This window comes from Ananas comosus, linkage group 17, assembly GCF_001540865.1.
Source record: "Ananas comosus cultivar F153 linkage group 17, ASM154086v1, whole genome shotgun sequence".
In the NCBI taxonomy this organism is placed as follows: Eukaryota; Viridiplantae; Streptophyta; class Magnoliopsida; order Poales; family Bromeliaceae; genus Ananas; species Ananas comosus.
This window is the reverse complement of record NC_033637.1, coordinates 1,998,736-2,022,868: the sequence shown is the minus strand read 5'-3', so window position 1 is coordinate 2,022,868 and position 24,133 is coordinate 1,998,736. Positions and strand designations below refer to the sequence as shown.

The 24,133-nt window shown below is 36.2% G+C and overlaps 3 protein-coding genes across 3 annotated transcripts; 2 read left to right on the top strand and 1 right to left on the bottom strand.

Moving 5' to 3' along the window:
• Nucleotides 8,348-12,363, top strand: LOC109722736 (serine carboxypeptidase-like 42). Its single transcript, XM_020250853.1, has 10 exons — nucleotides 8,348-8,729; nucleotides 9,462-9,569; nucleotides 9,716-9,808; nucleotides 9,928-10,020; nucleotides 10,108-10,193; nucleotides 10,284-10,562; nucleotides 10,699-10,832; nucleotides 11,424-11,516; nucleotides 11,625-11,742; nucleotides 12,010-12,363. The coding sequence occupies exons 1-10, from the start codon at nucleotides 8,486-8,488 to the stop codon at nucleotides 12,172-12,174; spliced, it is 1,413 nt and encodes a 470-aa protein (XP_020106442.1). The 5' UTR covers nucleotides 8,348-8,485; the 3' UTR covers nucleotides 12,175-12,363.
• Nucleotides 14,765-19,381, top strand: LOC109723270 (diphosphomevalonate decarboxylase MVD2, peroxisomal-like). Its single transcript, XM_020251590.1, has 11 exons — nucleotides 14,765-14,904; nucleotides 15,132-15,368; nucleotides 15,929-16,127; nucleotides 16,564-16,627; nucleotides 16,835-16,898; nucleotides 16,979-17,059; nucleotides 17,620-17,706; nucleotides 18,010-18,167; nucleotides 18,278-18,326; nucleotides 18,513-18,637; nucleotides 18,897-19,381. Exons 2-11 carry the CDS (start codon nucleotides 15,150-15,152, stop codon nucleotides 19,117-19,119), a joined length of 1,269 nt encoding a protein of 422 aa, XP_020107179.1. The 5' UTR covers nucleotides 14,765-14,904; nucleotides 15,132-15,149; the 3' UTR covers nucleotides 19,120-19,381.
• Nucleotides 19,471-21,642, bottom strand: LOC109723269 (pentatricopeptide repeat-containing protein At3g46790, chloroplastic-like). Its single transcript, XM_020251588.1, has one exon. The coding sequence runs from the start codon at nucleotides 20,970-20,972 to the stop codon at nucleotides 19,500-19,502; it is 1,473 nt and encodes a 490-aa protein (XP_020107177.1). The 5' UTR covers nucleotides 20,973-21,642; the 3' UTR covers nucleotides 19,471-19,499.

Below are 24,133 nucleotides of genomic sequence, written 5' to 3'. Positions count from 1 at the left end.
TCAAACAAGTTAATGAATTGGGCTGGGCTTTAGCGTGAGGGAGCAACAATCAAAATTGGCACAAAGGAATGTGAACTTTATATCTCACAGTAAAATTAACTTGAAGTATTTTAAATTTTGCTTTTAGTTTTGGAAAAAATTTAAATATGTTTCAAAATCAAATGAGTAAAATTTCCCTTCATTTTTTAAAGCAGAACAAAAAGATAGAAGTGGTATATATATATGCACCATTCCATTAATATTTCTCACTTTAGAAAAAGTTAATAATAGTCCTAATAAAAATTTAAAAGTTATCAATCTTAGGAATAAGTCCGATTCAAGTATATTTTTTCAAAATGTAATGGTATTTTCCAACTTTTGATAAAATATTTATTTTTGAATGAATAGAAATATTTTACTAGAAATCACTCTTGTAATTAGAACTTAAAGTTATGATAGGTATATTCTTTTCTTTAACAATGTATATAGAGTGGAACCAACATCTAAAAATAGCAAAAATAAGGTTAAAGGAGATAGCATGGGCATTAATTGGTGTAGGTTTCCTAGAAAAGATACAAATAGGCTAATTTGGTGTACTTCTCCAAAATTGTTCCTCCCCATGCAACCCTACCCTGTACAGGTGCTTGGATTTTGGAACCATGCGATATAAATAAATAATTAATGTATGTGTGTTTTTTTCCTTTAATTTATTCTGATGCCACCAATGTTTGCATGATGTGCCAGTGTGGATAGTTTGTAATCAATCAGTTATTCCTACAAAACTTTAGTTTTTTGGTGATATACGTACCTGTAGGGTTGAATGGGTGGTTGGTTGAATAGTATAATTTAACGGTTGAAAATTCTCAAAAAAAAAAATAGACCTAACGGTGGAAAACTTATAAACACTAAGTACTTTGTGCTTTTAGAAGTATCGTAGTCAGACTCTTTGTTATGTAGTAGTATCTCTTGATATGAACTAATATGAAATTTTGAGTAGTTTTGATTTCCATATTACTTTAAAAATTCCAGCTGTCTCAATGGATAGAGCTGAGCTTCTCTGAGCACATTGTCCCTCACAAGGTCCAAAGCAGTCTCATATTCCAACATACTAGGATGTCTAGTTCTCCCCTATGCAATGTACTAAGCTTTTTTGTTTTGATTTGGTTGTAATTTATGCTTCCTTGTAGAACTACAGCAAAGGAATATGCCTTTTTAAATCATAAATACATGGTACAGTTTTTTTTATAGTAAATTCATTACACGGGCTGTATACAAAAAGCTAGCGCTATATCCTGTAGCAGGGCCAAGAGGTCTTAAGCATCTGTTTAGCACTAATATTGTAGAGTATTATGTGATTCGGAGAAAAAAGCTGTTTAAATAATACTTTTAGAACAAATATTATTTTGAAAACTCCTTCTGACCAGCAACCTATGGTAGCACTATTGATTGTAGGGAACTAAAAAGTTCCAATTGCACTTCTAGTTTTAAGCCTCACATTCATTTCTACACATATTTTTTGCCACATAAAGAGAAGTTTCATAATCTCTTTTACTTACTAAATATTTTACTGAGCGTGACTATTACTAGAGATTAAAGAAAACGCTGACAGAAACCAAACAAGCTACCGACCGTCCCCAGAGCAAGTGGCAAAGGTCTTGGTGGTTGATACCGGAGACCCAAGTTCGAATTCTAGTTGATTCACATTTACAGCTAAGTTTATTTCTAAATGAAATAAACGAAGTGGAAAGCGTGCTTGTCACGCCCTGCGCCCCGCCTATTTGGTCGGGTTCGGGCACGCCGACAGACCGTCGAACGGATAGAGTTTTCCCTATACGTCCTAGGCGTCGCAATCAAAACAATACAAGTGGTTCCGACCAGAAACAGTATTCAATCATAGATTGCAAATAGAAAGGTATCAACAACATAACAGTGCTACCTATCTCTCTCAAAAAAAAAAAAAAAAAAAAAAAAAAAAAAAAAAAAAAAAAAAAAAAAACACGCGAAACCAAACAAGCTATATAAGAACTTCCACAATTGAGTATATTATCACTTTGTAAGCATGCAATAATACAGTTGACACTTTTATATTTGCTAATTATACTAAAGAACCCCTAATTCGTCGGAGTTAAAAAAAGAAAAAGAAAAAAGAAGGACAAAAGTTGCAGATTAAATGTTAAAAGATGTGTTGCCTGGGTCCAACTCGCAATAAACATCTCATGAGAAATCAAAAAAGACATTGAGCTTAACTTTTTTCATTGACCACATGGAAGCACGGATAATAAAAGAGACAATGCAAAAGCCATGGATTTTTTTATAAAGATTTCAATAGCAAACCTTTCAGAGATTCCATTTCTCATTTATTAAATATCTCAATTTGCATAATCAATTTGCATAAAAAGGTATGTATGCATATATTGATTAATCTATGCATCATTTTTATATAAATGCGAAGGGAAAGGAGAAAGAAATATTTTTTTTCTTTATATTTTTTTTACTCTTTTATTCATCCAGGTAATGTAGGAGAAAATTATTCTTGCTATTATTATTTTTGACTCTTTGTATCTGAACAAACTAAGATTATATTAATAAGTCTGAAATAAAAAGCTAGGGAGAAGTTATGTATAGTTATACAACTATTCCTCGATAGTGTAAAATTTTGATAGTTTTTTTTTTAAAGTTATGTTCTCATCTCATGAGATTAACCTAGCTAGGTTACACCTAAAAAAACCTATTTTTATTACGAAAAGATACATGGCATGAACAATCAACGCTGATCTATTAAAGATTTGTTTGGTGGATGTAATTGTTTTCTAAGACAACACGTTATTATTTGCTTCATTCACAGCAAATAAATTTAACTACAAAAAGTGAGGCAGCAAGATCCCGAAAAAAAAAAAAGAAGAAAAAGAATCCCATTACAAAGAGGCTACATCGATCCTTCATCAACACAACTCACTAGTGTTGCACATCCCATCCCATTCNTTACGTCTAAACTGGCTGTAATTTCAACTGCAACAATTTGTAAAATTTTTTTAAAAGAAGATAAACTTATCTCCCTAATTACTTTTACATATAAAATACATTTTTTACATTAAAGATAATCTCTTCACCATATATATATATATATATAAAATAATCAAATTTTAAAAATATATTTTCTCAACTACTTGCAATTAAACAAAATTATTTACAATTACATCCCTCTCTCCAACACCCAGCAAACAACAGGATGGATATGTGATTGAGAGTTGATTTAGGATACTTTTACAAGTATCATCCCGATGTTGCTATCACGTTTTTAGCCATTGGATCTACTTTTTGATTACAAATAGCCCTTGGATCAAACACTATTCCACCTACCATCACCTACCACCACCTACCACCATCATCTCAACCTCATATCTCGCCATCCAAGGGCTAAAAACACACAACTATCACTTGGGTGATACTTATAAAAGTATTCTAGCCCTACTCATGTGATTGATGCATTTATCTCCAACCAAACGGCTCATAAATACATTGCATTGCATATGTGTGACAAACAATTAATTGTGAACATAAATTTCTATAAGCTAGGTGTAAAATGTAATAATCCTTGATTAGTATAACGCTGCTTAATCAAAAGCATCAAATTGTGTGCCAAAGTGGGGCCCACTGCCAGGCCAAGTACAGTCTAGCCTTTGCATGCACCACCAGCCAGCCCACCGCCTGCTGGTCCCCAACCCCACAGAAATTAATGCCTAGAACTGCTCCACCATGTGAGCTGTGGACCACCCATGCCCAATATTTCACGCCACCTTAATTTTTAATCCAAACTACCAAATCAACTTTTGATTAAAAAAAAAAAAAAAACCTTCAAATACCACTCCAAAGATTTCACAATTTTCGTACTTTAGTAACATGCGGTTTAAAATATATTACTTTTGTATCATATAATTTTTTTTTATTATTTTAACTAAAAGAAAAAATAAAATTACAGTGTCATAAATTGATACATTTTAAATTATATGATACTAAAGTAAAAAAAAAAAGTGAATCCACTGAAGTTTATCTAAAAAAAATAAAATAAAGCAATCCTAATTAAATGCTTAAACCCACCCAATAAAGTTGATAGCCAGTAAACTTGAGTTTACTCCGAAATATTTATTTTTTCAAAATGCACATACGAAAGTTTGTACTCTTTATGGTACTGTTTTACATAATAGATCAATTACTTCAAAAAAAAATTGTTAATCTCTATTTATTAAATTTGATTAGATTTACTAAATATTATTTATCCTTATCAAATCAAATCTTTATAAATTATGTTTCTCATCATGAGTTCATTGATTTCTCCAGTAAACTCATTAAGAGTATCTAGAAACTACTATTAGAAGATGCTCAGAGAGACCAATGGCCATGGCCTAAAAAGCAAAAAAAAAAAAGGTTATTTGCATACACGTCCCTGCAAATATAGTGAATTGTAGAAATATCCCTGCAAAATAAAAATTCCATAAGTTGTCTATGCAAAAATCCTAAGTTATGCAGATATGTCCATCTGATTAAAATCCGTTAGTGAACTGTTTATTTTTTAACAGTTTTCTTGTGAAATAACTGTTTTGCCCTCACAAATATATTCCTCCAAAAATATCCTCTTCCCCTTCTCTTTCTCTTCCTCTTCGGGCCATTGGAGCGGACAACGGCGGCGACGCGGGGTTGGGTTCGCTAGCGACGAAGAGGAGGGAAGAGAAAGAAGGAGAGGAAGAAGAAGTGGGAAGAGGAAGAAGGAGAGGAAAAGGGAAGAGGAAGAGAGAGAGGGTTTGCCGCCGCCGCATCTCCTCCCTCGCCGGCAACGAAGAAAAGGGAAGAGAAANATCTTCTCCCTCGCCGGCGACGAAGAAGAGGGAAGAGAAAGAGGAAGAGGAAGAAGAAAGGGGAAGAGGAAAGAGGAAGAGGGAGAGGAAGAAGAAGGGGGAAGAGGAAGAGGGAGAGAAAAAAGAAGGGAGAAGAGGAAGAGGAAGAAGTAGAGGGTTCGTCGCCGCCGCATCTCTTCGCCGGCGACGAAGAAGAAGGAAAAAGAAGAGAAGGATGAGGAAGAATGGTAGAACCGTAAATTCATACTATTAACTAATCGTGGTTAAGTAGTTTAACTGTGGTTAACTAAATTTCTCTAACAGACTTTAACAATAGGGACATATCTATATAACTTATGATTTTTGTAGAGACAATTTATAAAATTTTTATTTTGCAGGAATATTTTTGTAATTCATTATATTTATAAAAACGTGTATNAGTTTTCTTGTGAAATAACTGTTTTGCCCTCACAAATATATTCCTCCAAAAATATCCTCTTCCCCTTCTCTTTCTCTTCCTCTTCGGGCCATTGGAGCGGACAACGGCGGCGACGCGGGGTTGGGTTCGCTAGCGACGAAGAGGAGGGAAGAGAAAGAAGGAGAGGAAGAAGAAGTGGGAAGAGGAAGAAGGAGAGGAAAAGGGAAGAGGAAGAGAGAGAGGGTTTGCCGCCGCCGCATCTCCTCCCTCGCCGGCAACGAAGAAAAGGGAAGAGAAAGAGGGAGAGGAAGAAAAAGGGAGAAAAGAAAGAGAGAGAGGAAGAGGAAGAGGAAGAAGCGCCGCCGCCGCCGCCGCCGCCGCATCTTCTCCCTCGCCGGCGACGAAGAAGAGAGAAGAGGAAGAGGGAGAGGAAAAAGAAAGGGGAAGAGGAAGAGGAAAGAGGAAGAGGGAGAGGAAGAAGAAGGGGGAAGAGGAAGAGGGAGAGGGTTCGCCGCCATTGCCGCCGCATCTCTTCGTCGGCGACGAAGAAGAGGGAAAAAAAAGAGAAGGATGAGGAAGAAGGGTAGAACCGTAAATTCACACTATTAACTAATCGTGGCTAAGTAGTTTAACTGTAGTTAACTAAATTTCTCTAACAGACTTTAACAGCAGGGACATATTTGTATTACTTATGACTTTTGCAGGGACAACTTATAGAATTTTTATTTTGCAGAGATATTTCTGTAATTCACTATGTTTGTAGAAACGTGTATGCAAATAACCAAAAAAAAAAAAGATAAAAATAGAGGCATAAATTATGAGAGATGGTATAATATTATTAAATAAAATCCACACATGAGAGCACCATGGCTAAAAAGCCTTTGTACATCATCATTAGCTCAACAAAGCACACAACCCTAAGCACATAGAGCCAACCCTTCCCAGTGGCTTACCCTAGGAATTTTAGGATCCTGCCACGTGGCAAAAGGTGGTGGACGTCTTTTTTTTCTTTTTCTATTTTTTTCATGTAAATGCAAATAAAGCTGCCCAAAATTTAATATTAACTGTATATTGAGTAGAGTTACTATGTTACCGGAAGTACACAGAATCTAATACTTTCGATTTTTTTATTCTTTAAATCAACCTCTTTAATTATTTTTAACTTTTAGATTAATAGTATTATCCTATTAGGACCACTCAATCTTATGAGGTATTACTCAATCCTAAAGATACTGCAATCATTTCAACCATATAATTTTTGATTTAATGGTCAAAAAATCGAAAATATCAAATTCTCTATACTTCCGATAGTATAATAGCTCTACACGTGTATATTTGTCCTCACAAAGTCTCAGTTCTCACATGTAAACATTCAAACTTCTATAATTATAGTCATTTATTTTTCATTTGAAATTACGGTGAGATAAGATATCTATAATAAAAAATAATTTATTTACTTTTATATATAATTTCATGCTTTATAGACATTTTTTTTTCTATAAAATAAAGTTGATTAGCCAAATTATTATGGTCGATAGATAGAGGAATTGAAATAAATTTATAAGTTTTATTTTAATAATTTTTATAAAATATATTAGTTTGAAAGACAAATAAGAAATGGTCATGAGATAAGTTTGATTTTGCATTAAAGTACTTTTTACTTTTTCAAAGAGAGATGTATTTTACAACTGCAATAGTAAATGAAGGATATTCTATATTAAATTTGTTTAATCTCCTTTGTAGAGATATATACGTTACAAACTCAGAGCCACAAGCAACAAACAAATATTCGTTACAATTCGCCAAATTTAATTAGTGGACAACGTAAAAATGAACTTATCTGTCACCAATAATAATATTCCTACAAATATATGATAATATTATATTCATGTATCTGCTTATTTCCTGAACCCGGTGTATTCATACGCCTCCACTTAATATTTTTTAAAATAATAATCGCGATCTTAAAAGATTCTAGATGTAAAAATAAAGAAGAACCAAAAGATTTGAAAAAAATAGGTAGTCACGATAATCAACTTTTATACATTTATCTCATAAATATCACATAACATAACCGATAAATTAGAATTTAATTTTATAGTTAAATATAAACTAAATTACAAAAAATCTCCTTATAAATATCTTTTTTTTTTATTTTTTCTCTCTGATTTTCAAAAAATCTATATTTTCTTTCTTAAAGTTTGAGAAATATTTTTAGATGGTATGACGTCAACCGAGAGGGCAAAATGATCAAATTATCCTTACTTTTTCGGTAAGAAAAAAATATATTTTTAATATATTTCAATTATTTTGAAAGGTATTTTCGGTATAAATTATAAGAAATAAAGAAGAATGATGGAACCCTGACGAAGGGGAGCTAAAAATAACAACTTGAAATATTGAGAAAGTATTTATAAGTAGGTTTTCTGTAATTAAATCTTAAATATATACAGAATATAAAATCCGGCTACTATACTCTTATGAGTATAGGTTCTTTTGTACTCATACATTTTCGACTTTTAAATCTACTTCTTTGATTATTTCCATCCGTTTAGATCATACTATTAAACCAAGCAACCACTCAACTCTAAAGGGCCACTATTAACCTAACCGGAAACATCATCCTAACCGCACATCTCTTCATCGAATGATCCAAAACTTATGAATATATAGGGGTCTATATTCATAAGAGTACAGCAGCCCTAGCCACAAAATATATATATATATATATACTCGTACACCCGGTGCAGGCAAAATTCCAGAGTGCCCACACCCAAAGCGAAAACCACCTCCTCTCTCCGTCCCTCCCCCAAAAGCAACCCACCCACCCACCCACCCACCCCCTTCCCTTGGAAGTTCAAAATTTTCCTCCCAATTACAGCAGAAGTGCTTCTCCCAACAGCAATTCCCCCATAATAATATCTCCTCCTCTTCCCGAAAGCCAGAAGAAGCCCAGACCCTCTTTAAACCGCATTCCGCCGAATCTCACGTGCCAACCTCAACTGAATTCTCACTACTTTGTTTTTTTTTTTTTTTGGTGTTTTTTCCCCCCATTTTGTATGTATTGTTGTATTGTACTTGTATCTGTATTTGTATTTCCCAGCCGCATTTGATCCCCCCCTCCCCTCTCTCTCTCTCTCTTTATTATATATAAAACAACGTTTTCTGGGTACTAATTGTTGTTGTTCATGTTGGAGGAGGGGAATTGAGAGAGAGAGAGAAAGAAAGAGAGAGAGAGAGAGAGAGAGAGAGAGAGATGGTGGGAATGGGGCAATGGTGGGGTCTGGTGTTGGTGGGGCTTGCGGTGATGGGCGTCGGAGTGGGAGGGTACCCAGAAGAGGATCTCGTGAGGGAGTTACCGGGCCAGCCCAGAGTTGGGTTCAGGCAATACGCAGGCTATGTTGATGTCGATGCGGCTGCAGGGCGGAGCCTCTTCTACTACTTCGCTCAAGCTGCTGCAGATCCTCACAGCAAGCCTCTCACCCTTTGGCTCAATGGAGGTTGCTTTTTCCCTCCTCATTATTATTACTGTTGTATTGCCATTTTATGATGCGGTTTTTTGCCTAATGTGTACTGGCACTGTTGCATTAGATACCATCGTAACTTCTTCTTCTTCTTCTTCTTCTTATTATTATTATTATTATTATTATTATATAATGAAAATGAGTGTGTTGATAGATTGGTTCATTGAATGAGTTCTTTTTGAGTCTTCTTCTTAATTCATTGACCTATAATCTCTTACTTCTTTATTTGTGGCGTCGTACTATGCGCTGCTAGCTTGCAGTTTTTTCCTTCAGAAAGAAAAAGCTTTAATGGCTTGTTGTGTTGGGAGCAGACACAGTGAAAAGCTGTTGCCCCTGCGTACCTACCAAAGCAATTAAACTATCCCACCGACAAAAGTTTTTTTTTTTTTCTTTTCTTTTTTCATTTTCCCAAAACTTGTAATCAGTTTGTGTCTTATACAGAGTTCTAGTATATCCATCTTAATTTGCTAGGAAAATTTATTGAATATAGTCAAATCTAGTCACCAACAGTGACCAAATTCAACTAACGTATTCGTCAGTGTCAAAATTAGCTCTGTTGATAGTACTACCCTGAAAATTGACCAATCCTTTCGCTCATATGTCTTAGTTATTTTGTGTGGACTGTTAATTGATTACCCTCTCCGTGTAATGAATTTAATGCAACTTAACGCTCAAACTACATTTGTTTGTTGTTGAAATGATGTTCAGGTCCAGGTTGCTCTTCAATTGGAGGGGGGGCCTTCACTGAACTCGGACCATTTTACCCGAAGGGTGATGGTCGGGGCCTTCGAATGAACAAAAAGTCATGGAACAAAGGTTACATTTTGTTTTAAGCTACTGTGAATATGAACTCAAAGAATTTCGATCAAAACATAGATCACACAATCTCTTAACTCTTCGTATAGAAGCATGGCATTATGTAATGATCTGTCACTAATCACGCTCTTTATTTGTCGTTATAGCCTCCAACCTCCTCTTTGTTGAATCTCCTGCCGGAGTCGGCTGGTCTTACTCGAATACAACGTCTGATTATAATTGCGGAGATGAGTCAGCTGGTGAATTCAATGGCCTCCAATCAATGTCTTTGTTGTCGTCGTCGTCGTTGTTGTTGTTGTTGTTGTTTCTTCTATAACTTCTTACTGATGATTTTATTTGGGTCATTTGATCATGGCAGCTAAGGATATGTATGTGTTCCTTTTGAGATGGTACGAGAAGTTTCCCGAGCTCAAGTCAAGGGCCTTGTTTCTGACCGGGGAGAGCTACGCAGGTTCAGAATTTGTAATATTATTAGTGTTAGCGCTCCTGTGCTCTTTCGTAGAATTACTAATTTGACGTCACGAACAACTGCGTACAGGGCACTACATACCCCAACTGGCCGATGTTCTTCTTACGCATAACGAGAAATCGACTGGTTTCAAGTTCAACATCAAAGGAGTGGCTGTAAGAGCACCCCCTTTTCTACTAACCCGCTCGGCTTCGCTGTTTATTTATAAATCACGTGTATACCGATTCTATCACTTCCTTGTGTAGATTGGAAATCCGCTTCTCAAGCTCGACAGAGATGTCCCAGCGACTTATGAATATTTCTGGTCACATGGCATGATTTCTGATGAGATTGGCCTTACCATTATGAACCAGTGTGATTTTGAAGATTATACCTTCAATGGCCCGCATAACGTCACAAAATCGTGCAATGATGCCATCGCCGATGCTAATCAGGTGGTCGGAGATTACATTAATAACTATGACGTGATTCTTGATGTTTGCTACCCATCAATTGTGGAGCAGGAGTTGAGATTGCGGAAATACGTAAGTAGTTTATCTCATGCTACAAGTTTTACATAACTCGATTTTTTTCAAAGTCTAATCTATATTTATATAAAATTGCCACTATTTCAGTTTATTAATTGGTGCGCTTCTCTTCTTTCTTATTTTCATATGACAGGCTACTAAGATTAGTGTGGGGGTCGATGTATGCATGACTTACGAAAGGCACTTCTATTTCAACCTTCCGGAAGTACAACACGCTCTTCATGCTAACAGGACAAACTTGCCATACAGTTGGAGCATGTGCAGTGAGTGAGTATTCCAAATAATATACTAAATAAGATAACATGTGTTTCAGTATGGATGACGATTCTGTCGCCAATCGGCATGGTCGTATGAACATGCTGTTATTTGATAGGTCGCACTCATCGTTGTTCTCTTTTGTTTGTGAGAAAAACGATTACGTTATCTAAATTATTATCTTAAACTTATTTATTCTTAAGTTGTGATCATTCATAGAGTTGCCAAAATCTTTCTGAATATCTTCACAACCACTAGTCTATTTCTCGTTATTTAGATTGTTATCGGAACTCTAACTGGCTTGAAAACTTTTTTGTGAAAAATTTCGTCATTTTCGCTAATAATAGAACTTGGATTGGAATTGAAGGTAAGTACTCTTAAATTAGGCAATAAGACATGAAAGCCACGACATGACATCTTTCTCTTTTCTAGATAATTACGGTTCAAATGAACTGCTATCAGTTAAAGTTGTGCTTTGTCCTTTAACGGCATCCTATTCTCTTCAATTAGCATATACTTAAGTTACTGGACGGTCCGTTATGCTTGTAGTGTTATACATACATCCCATCAATAACTGATTTTATTTGTTACCTTTTGTGGCAGTGTTTTGAATTATAGTGCAACCGATGGTAACATCAACATCTTGCCATTGCTCAAGAGAATCGTTCAGCATCACATACCAGTTTGGGTTTTTAGGTAAGGAATGCTATTGATCTGCCATAAATCTCTGAAATAATGCTTGAGTTAGGAATTTTTCTTTGGCGAGTACATAATGAAGATCACCAAATCCTTTTCTACATACAGTGGTGACCAAGATTCTGTTGTTCCCCTCCTCGGCTCTCGAACACTAGTTCGGGAACTGGCTCATGACTTGAAGTTCGGCGTGACAGTGCCTTATGGTGCTTGGTTCCACAAAGGCCAGGTATACCATTCTGAGTTTGTTCTGTTGGTGATGCACTATCATTTTACTCTGATAATTCCGCATTCTAATATTACACAAAGAGATACAAGAAGGACTATTAAATTTAGAGCTAATGAGTTTGGAAGAAGTTAACACATTTTGGAGTCAACTAATGGCCTTGAATTGAGAAAATCTTAATGCTAAGCAATTTCTTGTCATGATTTTCTAAATGGATTTTCGAGAATATACATCAAAGAATAATGACATTCTTTTTCTTTTCTCTGAAAGGTCGGTGGCTGGGTAACGGAGTATGGAAATATATTGACATTTGCGACAGTGCGAGGTGCTGCTCACATGATTCCCTATGCGCAGCCCGATCGAGCCCTCCGTCTCTTCCGATCCTTTGTAAATGGACAAAGACTTCCCAATACAACCTATCCTTCCATTGATTGAACACTCTTCTGACTACGAGGCTTGCGTTTTGCCAACAAATAGTTCATAGAGTAACCTAAGTGTTTACCATTTCTTTTACTCTTTTTTTCTTTTTTTTCTGAGAGATAAATTGATTTGAATAAGTAATTGTGATATATTCCTGTCAAACAAGTTTCTGATTTGTAATGCATTATCTTTGTAATTGTCATATATTTACTTTTCGATTCTTATTGCTAGGAAAAACAAGGTGTAAGCATGCTTTACTGTCGAATTTGCAGTGAAGTTGCATCTCACTTCGACCTGAAGGATAACTAGTGATTATTAATGCAGCTAGTGCACAAAGCTTAAGCTTATAGAGATTAATTAATATAATTTGGAAATGTTATATGTCAAACGGAATATTAGTCCATATAATAGATAGTCGATAATAATATTGGGACCAATCATCTTTACTAGGTTATCAACTTCATTTCTTAAGATCTTGGGTAGATTAGCCTCCTACTATAAATTTAAGTACGAAACTAGTATAAAAAATATCATTGCTGAACTTCAATAGAGTACTATTATGTGGTGCTCTTTATTTATTCTCCATTGTCATCAACAGATTAACAAAAATTTTAACTCAAGATAAAGCTAAAGTGTTGCTTTTGGATGAGGTGCATACATCCAATCCAATCTTTATCTTTAAGATAAGCTCCCTATCTGGTATTGAGTGTTGAAAATTTTTGAATCTTACTATAAATTTTTCTTTTAATTTTAGTACTACTGGAGAAATTCAACTCTCTCTTGAGGTTTAAAACTTTTTTCGGCCGACCGTTACTTGCAGCAAGAGCTTTTAACTTTTTTTATTTGCCATATGTTTTATCGAAAACTCTTGTTGAAAGCAAAAATACAAGTATAGTCAAATTGACCTTGAATAAGATACAACTACAAAACGGTAAAATTGTATAAAAGAGGAGCAACCAAACAGAAAGGGTACGATAACGATTTTTTCTATGCATGTCCATAGAAATAGTAATCTGCAGCAGTACTTAGGGATTGTTTGGTTGCATACATTTTTAACTGCATTACAGTTGGAAATACATGCATCTATTAATTTTTTGTTTGATTTGGTGCAATTAGGCCCGAATGCTGCAATTACATCTGCACAAGAAGACTCAACTGCAGCAGTTGGTACTGCAACCAAATTGGCCGTAGTACTAACTGCTGCAGCAGTTGAGCCGGAGTCGGCTTACACATTAAAAAAATAAACAAAGTGTGATTTTTTTTTTCATATGTTTCTTTTTTTATTTTTTTTTTCAAAAATACATATTCATAAAATTTGATAAGATTTAGTAATGTTTCTTAGAGTCAATAAATTTTTTTCATACGCTTCTTATTTTTCAGTCTGCTAGTTTAATAATATTTTAATTTTTATTTTGACCAAATTTATAATATATTTATATTTAAAATTTATTAAATTCATATATAATTTTATAATATATAAATTATATATAGATATAAAAGTCTTAATTAATAATTAAAACATAATTATGTTATGCTCAGAAGAGGTAATATCACCTTTCTATCTAAAAATTGACAGAATTTATAAATACAAATCTCAACTGCAGACTACCAAATAGAAGAAATGTAACTACAGCAGCTGCAACTACATAAAACCAAACAAACTAGGTACAGTTATGACTGCAGCATTTACAACTGCATATATTTTCAACTACACTATTTTTACAACTATATCCAACCAAACGGTCCCTAATAAATTAAAGGCTTAATTATAAAAACTCTCTTTACACTTTTTTTTGGCTGTGTCTTGAGTTTCTCTCAGGCATAAAAAATTAAAATAATGTCAATTTTGCATTTTAATTCTGTCCTAAATAAATTTCTCTTTTAGAATTTTTCATTTTTTCTAACAGCAACGTGTTAAGATAACACGTTATTAAACACAGTTAAACTCCTTCTACAACACCTTTTTTAAGTTCCAAAACTCAAATCGAAATTATGAAATGAGAGTTTTTTTTTTTTTTTTCAATCGCGTGTAAGAGTTTTTATTGTTTTAATGTCAAATCATATTGCGAAATTATTAGACTTATTCAACACAAAATTAAAATATAATATTAAAAAAAAAATATATATATATATAGAGTCTGATTATGGTGCTTTTAAAAGCATCAAGCACTTGACTATTTACACTCGTTAGATTATATTATTCAACCAACCACCTACTCAACTCTAGAGGCCCATATCATCCTAGCCACACATTTCTTAATCCAGAGGCAGAAAATTTACAAACACCAATGTCTTGATACTTTTAAAAGCATAGAAGCCCAATTATATATATATATATATATATATATATAATTTTAATTATATGCCGGAGATAATTGAGACACGTAATTAATAAAGTATTCAGCTACCAAAATCTTCTACGTACGTATATACAGCTCTGGTACCTAAATCCTCACCGTATCCCATCAAATTCAAGTATTCAACCACCAAATAAATGATCAATTTTCCTACAAAAATTATCAACCGTTCATCTTATTTTGATCGTTCCACGCCCGTTGGATGAGCATAAGCTCCATAATTAGATCTCTCTCCCCGTTTCGTGACGATCGCGACCCCTCCATATTATTTCTCCTTCACAAGCGCGAAATATTCGAAACCCCTCTCAACCTCCTTACTCATCTCCTCTCTCGATCTGCGGCGATCTCTTCCCAAATCCGGTTTCCGCTCACTCGATCTCTAAATCAGGTGAAATCCTCGCCGCAATGCGTCTTTCGATCTTTTATTTTTTTTTTCCAATTTTTAGGGGGGTTTTTTGATCGAAATTTGTAATGTCGTTGGTTTGTTTGATTGAAGTAGAATATTTTGTGTTCACGATCTATTTTTGCTGATTTTTGGGGGTTTTGCTAATCGAAATGGATTGAGACTCTTGATTTCGTGGTTTGACCTGAGGTTGGATCTATGATGCGTTTCAGGTCGTCGAGAAGGAGAAGATGACGGGGGAGTCGGAGAAGAGCTGGATCCTGATGGCGACGGCGCGATCGCCCACCAACATTGCGGTGATCAAGTATTGGGGGAAGCGCGACGAGGAGTTGATCCTACCTGTTAATGATAGCATCAGTGTTACGCTCGATCCGGATCATCTCTCCGCAACCACGACCGTCGCCGTTAGCCCTAGCTTTGAGCAGGATCGCATGTGGCTTAATGGCAAGGTTGATTGATCCTCTCTATATTTGTTTTAATTTTTCCTGAGAATGAAATATAGCACTTTTCCGAATGAATAAGTGAAGTTTAAGTATATTTATTTTACTGCATGACCTTAAGTTCCTTTTGAATTTGCAAAAATTCTCCAAATTTTTTTCTTACGAATTTCAGAAGGATTTAATGGTTCTCATTTCATCAAATAGTAGAATATGTTATGTTTTATTACAAAATATTCTGTCAAAAAAATAAAACTTAATTGTTAAACTTGTAAATTCTGATGGAGACTTGATAAGTAAAAAATATTGTAAGATTTGAGAGTGAAAATAAAAAATTTCAAATTTTAGGGGCCTCTTTCAAAATGTAACATAATTCGGATAAGGTCCATACATTCTTATCTTAGTTTTTTTGGTTTTCCCATTGATATTAAAAATACATTTTTGCTTCTTTGTTTGAGCACTCTAATCTCTATGAAGTTCAAATGATTATTTGTTGTTAAGACAATAAAGCTACTAGTTTTGGTGACTGCTTGTCAATCGTGGAGATTTGATTGAACTTCTGACTGGAGTAGGAGATTTCATTGTCTGGAGGAAGATACCAAAACTGCCTGAGAGAGATCCGGAAGCGCGCTCGTGATGTTGAGGACGAGAAGAAGGGCATTCGGATCCAAAAAGATGATTGGAATAACTTGCATGTTCATATTGCTTCATACAACAATTTCCCCACTGCTGCTGGTTTGGCTTCTTCTGCCGCTGGCTTTGCATGTCTTGGTAAATTTTAGTCCTAATACTTTGGATTATGGAGTGTGTTGTTTAACTGTAGTCGAATCAAAATAAGGATTTTTTTTTTTTCCCTAGACGTTTTTTTATTATAGGTTTAAACTTCTTGGGCCTACTATTGTCAAACTAAAAGTAACATATATTATGTATGCTCTCTCTATCTGGGATTAAACACCTTCCTTGGCATATTTATTATATCTTTTATGGATACGAAAATATATATTTGTGAATCTCTTTTAATGACTCATATAGAAGCACTGTGGCATCTAGTATTAATCATATTCAATATGGACTAGCATTATGTTAGCTTCTTAAGGAGAGAGCAGCTCTAAACAACATGTAATTGTTTTGAATTTTATCTCTTAATTGTCATAATGAAGAGTTTTCTTTAACAATTTTTATTTTCTTTTGTAATGTTTGTTGACAGTTTTTGCCCTTGCAAAGCTGATGAATGTGAAGGAAGAATATGGAGAGCTTTCCTCCATTGCCAGGTCTGTAACCATTATGTTTACCCTCTCTTTCATACTTCTATAAGGTACAAGCATGCCAAAGCCACCTTTTGGATATATAAATTTAATAGCTGCTTGTGAAATATTCAAAGGGAGGATGCTCTCGTGCTACAGTTATTTTACAGCTGATATAAGATTTTCTTGTCGTACGATACCTGGCATTTGTTAAATAGTAATTGTATAATACAGGCAAGGCTCAGGCAGTGCATGCCGCAGTATATATGGTGGATTTGTCAAATGGGCCATGGGAAATGTAAGGCCAACATGCTCAGTTAACTTACTGTATCTTCAAAAGCAATGCATCACTTAGAGCTGATTTTTTTTGTTTTTCAGAATCCCGATGGAAGCGACAGCATTGCGATTCAACTAGCTGAAGAAACACATTGGAATGACCTTTTTATTGTCATAGCAGTGGTATGTAGTTTCTCTTCATGACACTTCGTATTACTTGGTATTGTGGATATTTGATTATTATTTCATAACAGCAATTTAAAAAGTACTTCAAAGTCACTCTCTTTGGTTCATTCTTATACGAGGCATGTTAGCTGTTGAATCATGAAACATTGCTAATGTTCGGCATAAACTTTGTTATGATGGTGAATTTCTACAAAAGAATGCTTGTCTGCTTGATCAACTTTTGTAAACAAGTAGTTGGATAAGTAACTTTTCAAGTTGTCATGGATATACAAGTATGTTTGGGAATACCCTATTATACACCAAGGGATGTGCCTTGGTCATATAGCTTCATTTGTATTTGCTGGGTCAACTCCGTATTTTACCCTCAGTGCTGGCTTTCTTCCATACTGCTTTGTGCTGTGCATGATATACAACTTCACTACTCTATGATGCTCTTACAGTTTGTGTTTTTTGAGACTGACTTGCACCAAAACTGCTTTATTTCTTGCTGTAATGGTTGCATATTTCTATTCATTGCTTCTAATAGTTCATTATTACAATATTATTTGAAAACCCAGGTTAGCTCAAAGCAGAAGGAAACAAGTAGCACCTCTGGAATGCGTGAAAGTGTTCAGACAAGTGCACTCTTAAAATACAGGGCTGAGGTAGGGATTCTTTGCATTTTATTCATGTGTAGTGCTGTTTACAGTGGGAAAATTATTTTAAGATAGAACTATCCAAATATCTATCAACTGAATGGTTTATTTGCTATTTTTTATATATGCTGATTCATGTGTCATACTGTTCTGCACCCCAGTAGTGTTAACTGCTTTCTTGAAACAAGTACTCTTGTGCTTTTGTGGTTTGTAGCCTTATGATGCAATTTCTCTCTTGAGAGAGAATTATGTGTTCCTAGTTCTTAAATTTACTTTCACATTGTTAATTCATTTACTTTCTGCTATTTCCAGACTGTGGTCCCTAGTCGAGTGTTGAAAATCGAAGAAGCCATTAGAGATCATGATTTTGCATCTTTTGCCCGCATTACTTGTGCAGATAGCAATCAGTTTCACGCAATCTGCTTGGACACTACCCCCCCTATATTCTATATGAATGACACCTCACACAGGTATTCTGTTTCTGTTCACATGTATATTTCCACTCAATCAATATATAAGCTGCTTATTTAGATTGGTTATTTCTACGTAATTAATATGTATATATACCCATTAACTTCAGGATTATTAGCCTTGTCGAGAGATGGAACCAGTCGGAAGGAACACTGCAGGTAAATAGCCTAAATTATGCCCTATGATATAATGATTATAAGGATCTTTTTGTTCTTTCTGCTGTTATCTTCCTCCTAACTAGTTGTTTTAGGTTGTTAACTTTGACTAATAGTGAACCTTTATTATCCACAATAATTTGCAAAATCCTGCCGCTAAAATCTTGTTACAAATCTACTCTATGACAGGTAGCTTACACCTTTGATGCTGGTCCCAATGCTGTCATGATCGCACCGAATCGTCAAGCTGCTGCACTTCTGCTTCAAAGGCTACTGTTCTATTTCCCTCCCCCACAAGATACTGATTTGACCAGGTATGCTTCATTTGATGTTTGTCCACCATTATTTGTTTCTTTCCTTGTTTGGCTGGCTCCACTTTTGCTTCTTCTTTCACCTCTAGCCATCTATATTAGGAACAGTTGGCAAGTGGCAATGCCCAGAGTTTCTACTGCAGTAGAAAGCTAAGAATGAAAATTTGAACCCTAAAAATATTCTAGGAGACAGCAAGACCAAACTGGCCCTACGAATTGGTATTGAGAAAGAAAGTCTAACTTGACGCTTATTCCTTCTCAGCTACATTCTAGGAGACAAATCAATACTACAAGAGGCTGGTCTCCAATCTGTGGAAGGAATAGAGGCCCTGGCACCCCCACCCGAAAGTAAGGATAAGGTTCCACGTAAAAAATTCGCTGGCGACATCAGCTACTTCATTTGCACGAGAATTGGAAGCGGTCCGAAACTCCTTGCTGACGAAAATCAAGCTTTGATTGATCCTGTGAATGGCCTCCCAAAGTGATCTACCCCGGAGAGCAAATTAGTTGTTGCTTGATCGGCGCTTCTGTATGTTTAGTTTCGGCCAGAGCAGAGAATAAGTCCAAGAGCAGAGAATAAGTTCATCGGTAGGTAGTACCGTGTAGGACATTCATAACCTAGACTTTCACTCCTTTGAAGATGCTTTAATTTATTTTTTGTTGTATCTTTATTAGTAGCAGTGAACTGAGCTGTGTTTACCGATGTTTGTGTACACCATCTTAGGAATCTCTAATTTGTTCTCTTAATTTAGTGTTCATTTCATCTAGAAGTTTTCATGTGAACAATGAAAACAATGTGATCGTGTAGAAACTAAAAAGACAATGTATAACCTTTTCCATACATCAACAGCAAGGCAAATCCTCCTCACCCATAATCACCTTCTAAAGTCACCATCTCCTCAACCAATCCATCTAACACCTCATGAATATTCTTTGCCAAATGATGAGAAACATGCCCTTGGTAAAAAGCATGCAAGCGCCCTCTCACCTCGATGCAACTACACCCTGGCATCTTCACCATCCCCAGCTCCCTCATCCTTGATCTCACCTCCGCTACGCCTTCCGAATCACCAACCGCTTCGTATATACCGCAAAGAGCCACGTAGTTGCTCGGATTCCCCTTCTCCAATTTGAAAAGCCTTTGTGCGGCAATCTCACCGACCTCCACATTCTTATGAACAGCGCAGGCGCCGAGCAACGCCCCCCAAACGCAGCCTGAAGGTTCCATTGGCATGCTACTTATCAGCTGCAGAGCTTCCTTAATGCTACCACATCGACCCAAGAGATCCACCATACAAGCGTACTGCTCGATACTCGGCACGGCATCGTGAATTCTACTTATCGACTCAAAGATCCTTCGACCCTCTTCAATGAGGCCGGAGTGGCTACAGCTTGATAAGACAGATGTAAACGTAACACCATTTGGCACTACCCCTTCCGATATCATCTCCTTATACAGGCGCAGCGACTCTTCGCCCTTGCCATGAGCTCCATAACAAGATATCATAGTGGACCACGTTACGATGTTCCGATTGCTCATGCTTAAGAAAACCTTATTTGAATCATCCAAGCAGCCGCACTTGGCGTACATGTCGATCAATGAATTCCCAACAGGAACATCCCAATCGAACACTACGCACCGGATCACTCTCCCGTGAACTTCCTTCCCTTTCATCAAGTCTCCTTCCCTACTGCAGGCGTTTAGAATGCTCGGTATAGACATCGAATCCACGGCCCCTCCCTCCCATTGCAACCGGCGGAAAAGACCCAATGCTTCGAGTGAACACCCGGCTCTAGCAAACCCCGCAATCATGGTATTCCAAATCACAGTATCTCTTCTGGGTATTGATTCAAACACCCGGAGCGCCTGGTCCAAGCACCCGCATTTGGCATACATGTCCAAAACCGAACCCTGAACCACAACATGCTCTTCGAGGCCCAGATGAATGACCCAACAATGGAGGACCATTCCGAGGGTGGAATCGGCAACTCCGCCGCAGGACTTGAGAAGAGGCGGGAACGTGAAGCGATCGGGGAGGAGGCCGGAGGCGAGGAAGCGGGGGAAGAGGCTAAGCGCCGTGTAAAAGAGGGAGCGGCGGGCGTAGCCGCAGAAGAGGATGTTCCAAGAGTGCATGTTTCGTTGGGGCATTCGGTCGAACACTCGGCGGGCGTAGTTCATACACGAGCAGCGCGAGTACATGAGGAGGAGATCGGTCTCGAGCGTCGCGTGGGGGAGGAGGCCGCAGGTTATGGCGTGCGCGTGAGCTTGCATTCCGGCCCGGAGCTCGGCGGCGGCGCCGCCGCAGTTACGTAGGAGGTTTGTGAGCCTCTCCCGCATGATAAAAGCGCATCGGTGACCGTTGTAAAGGTTTTTTTTCGCAAAAACGCAAAAACAACGAGGACAAATTTGGAAACTGGCCAAAATACAAGGACATTAGTCCCACATCGGATGCATAACATGGGGATGGGGAGGGAGGGTGATATAAAATTGCCACTGGGGTCTTATTGACACCCCATGATCCTTCAGGCAGTAAACGGGATGTGATGAGCGGTAACAGCTCGCATTCTGCGAGAGGGGCACCCGCCCCCATAAGCCTGTTACGACAAACAGGGGCGCTCTCGTAATTTACCAATCTGATCCCAATACCTAAAACTTAATTACCCAAATTTATATCTCTATATTTGTATTAAAAACTGCTTTGGTCTTAAGTTTCAAAAAATTAATTTTACTAAATTACGGAAAGATTAAAATAAAGTTCAACCTAAATGCAGTTGACTCCCAATTAGATCTTCGCCAAGATCTTCCTTGTCTTGGTCAAGAATTTTTTTTTTGAGATAAGATAGCACGCTACATGTTTCAATGATTCATTCATTGAAAGGATGAATTAGGCTATAAGGGCGAGTCACCTAAAGCCTCAAGTCAAAGACGTGGCAGTTGAGTTAAAAAAAGGATGAATTAGACTATAGGGATGAGGCACCTAAAGCCTCAAGTCAAAAACGTGACAGTTGAGTAAAAAAAAAAAAACACATATCACGCGGTGGTAGGGCTTCTAACTGTTTGGGTGAGAAGGCCCTAGAATTTCAACAGCTCCTTTAGTCTGTGCACAGTTAATAAAGGATCTAGTTGGATGTTTCGAAAAATCATATCGTTCCTGGCCTTCTAAATGATCCACCAGCACGCAACCAATTCAGGAAAGCTATGACACGTATTACGCAATCCTTTCTTGACCATCCACCTATCCCAGACATGAATTACGTCGTCTGCTAGCTCCGTTGCCTAAACACCCTCTACACCCATCACCATAATTTTAATTTGCATTAATTAATAATGATCAATAGATTGATGTAGAGTTACTATTCTATCTAAAGAACAGAAAATTTTATACTTTCGATTTTTTGATCCTTCAATCAAGAATTGTAAGAATTGGAATGCTTGCGATCCCTCTAGGATTGAAGTTTTAATCCAAACATTAGAAATGATTAAACATATTGATCTAAGGGCCAAAAAATTGAAAGTATCAGATTCCTTATACTTCTGATAGTATAGTACCTCTACTTTATTATATTGAATGAGACACGATGGTGCCGAAGCTCTTGGGCGGCCCATTACCAAAAAAATTTGGGTCAACAAAACCAAAATAGCCATTTCATAGGCGTAATTTGTCACAACTTATTGAGGTCGGCCCGGCCCGGCCCAATATCCCGGCCTAACTAGTCAATGCCATTGTAGAGAAGCATAGAATTTAGAAGAAGACTTGACAATGTTCATGACTGAGAATGGCATAAAGACATAACCCTCCTTATAGTGTGACAGGGAAGTGCATGAAATAGATAGGTTTCTGGAATAATGTTGGCCTTTACTTTGTGGTCCCAAGATTTATCAACCTAGAGAAGATTGCAAATATCAGCTTTACGTGTCAAATCCTCGCCATCACATTAATCTAGATATTTATATTTTTAAGGGATGTAAATATCAATGTAACGCGAGATTAGAGTAGAATCTTTAATAAGAGACTGTTTTTTAAGGTGCGTTTGGTTTGCACTATTAAAAATTCTCAAAAATTGCTATACTAAGAAGAACTTTATTCTGAATTTGGGACATTGGGCACTTCTTTTTTGAAGTTCGATGTGCCTTGTATTAAAACTTTTTATTGTTGTAAGCTTTTTTATTAACAATTTTAGTTTACAGTGAGGTACGAATCAACAAACTCAAAAGTATGCTTTAGACTATCGCGACCACACTCGAGTACATGACCATTGAAGAGTGTAGTTGCTGTGAATCACATTCGGGGGTTGCTTTCTCGATCTCGCTATCGTTCACCTCATTTGCATATTTCATTGCTGCATAGTACCAACTTGGCCTTAAATTATTTTCTAGGGACTTCAAATACTCTAGATCAACTCTAACGGAACCGATCGTCGATTCGAAAGTCCGAACATCGAAAACAAAGTGGAAGTACGGAGGGCTCCGTGCTTCCATAAGCATGCCAGCCTACTCTATATATATATATCTATAGAGTCCGGCTACTATGCTATTAATAGCACGAAGCACTTGGTGCTACCAAGTTTTCCGCCATTAGATCTACCCTTTTGATCATTTTCACCCGTTAGATCATACTATTTCACNAGACTTGTAATATTTTTACCATAGAATAAAAGGACAATATGTCTTATTTGTCCTTTTCAGCAATAATCTTGGAAAAAGTATGATGAAACAATAATTCTAGACTAACCGTTACACTATTTTCTTTGCCTAGTGTTACTTATTCACGCCTCTTACATCAGCAACAATCTAAGTCTCCTCACCATCCAATAGAAATTAATGGTATCTAATCTAAAGATATAATGGCCTTTATGGTTGGTTTTATAATTACTATAATTTTTTATTCCAAAATGCTATGCAAATATAAGATGAACACGAGGTTTATTTTTAGATGTTCATCTTAGGAAAAATTACTTCTCCAATTTCAAATGCTGCTTTTTCTCTTTTTCTTTCTTTTTTTTTCTCTTTTTTTAACATTACGAAAAATACGAAGAGTAAGGCTATATTTGGAGGACATAATATTAGTTTGAAGTTATTATAGTAGTTATTTTGAGGATTCTTTACTCGTTTTTTTGGGCATGAGCAATGATGATTATTGAAAAAAAAATTGTTCATTTTGTTGGAAAAAATTATATTGATAACATCCTAAATACAAATGTTAAATATATACATATGAATGTCAATGGACGAGCATTTTAAATTGCTAGAGTAATTCTATTTGTATATTCAAAAAGATATATAAATTTTATACCATCTCATTCAATGGTTTATATTAGGCTCTTCTCCTGTCAATTTTTTTTGATACTAAAAATCTAACAGTTTTTATGTACGCTTTTGCTTATTCATTTTTTATTGTTATTTAAAATTTTTCAATTTATTATAAAATTACCAAAATATTCTTATACAAAACAATCGCCTGGTAAATTCTAGAGAAAATAGAAATTGTTTTTGAATTT

Coding starts and splice junctions, on each gene's coding strand:
- LOC109722736 (XM_020250853.1), top strand. CDS start 8,486: ATGGTGGGAATGGGGCAATGGTGGGGTCTGGTGTTGGTGGGGCTTGCG. Junction 9,809..9,927: donor TTGCGGAGATGAGTCAGCTG/GTGAATTCAATG, acceptor TGATCATGGCAG/CTAAGGATATGTATGTGTTC. Junction 10,833..11,423: donor AGTTGGAGCATGTGCAGTGA/GTGAGTATTCCA, acceptor CTTTTGTGGCAG/TGTTTTGAATTATAGTGCAA.
- LOC109723269 (XM_020251588.1), bottom strand. CDS start 20,972: ATGCGGGAGAGGCTCACAAACCTCCTACGTAACTGCGGCGGCGCCGCC.
- LOC109723270 (XM_020251590.1), top strand. CDS start 15,150: ATGACGGGGGAGTCGGAGAAGAGCTGGATCCTGATGGCGACGGCGCGA. Junction 17,707..18,009: donor TCTTAAAATACAGGGCTGAG/GTAGGGATTCTT, acceptor TGCTATTTCCAG/ACTGTGGTCCCTAGTCGAGT. Junction 18,638..18,896: donor CAAGATACTGATTTGACCAG/GTATGCTTCATT, acceptor ATTCCTTCTCAG/CTACATTCTAGGAGACAAAT.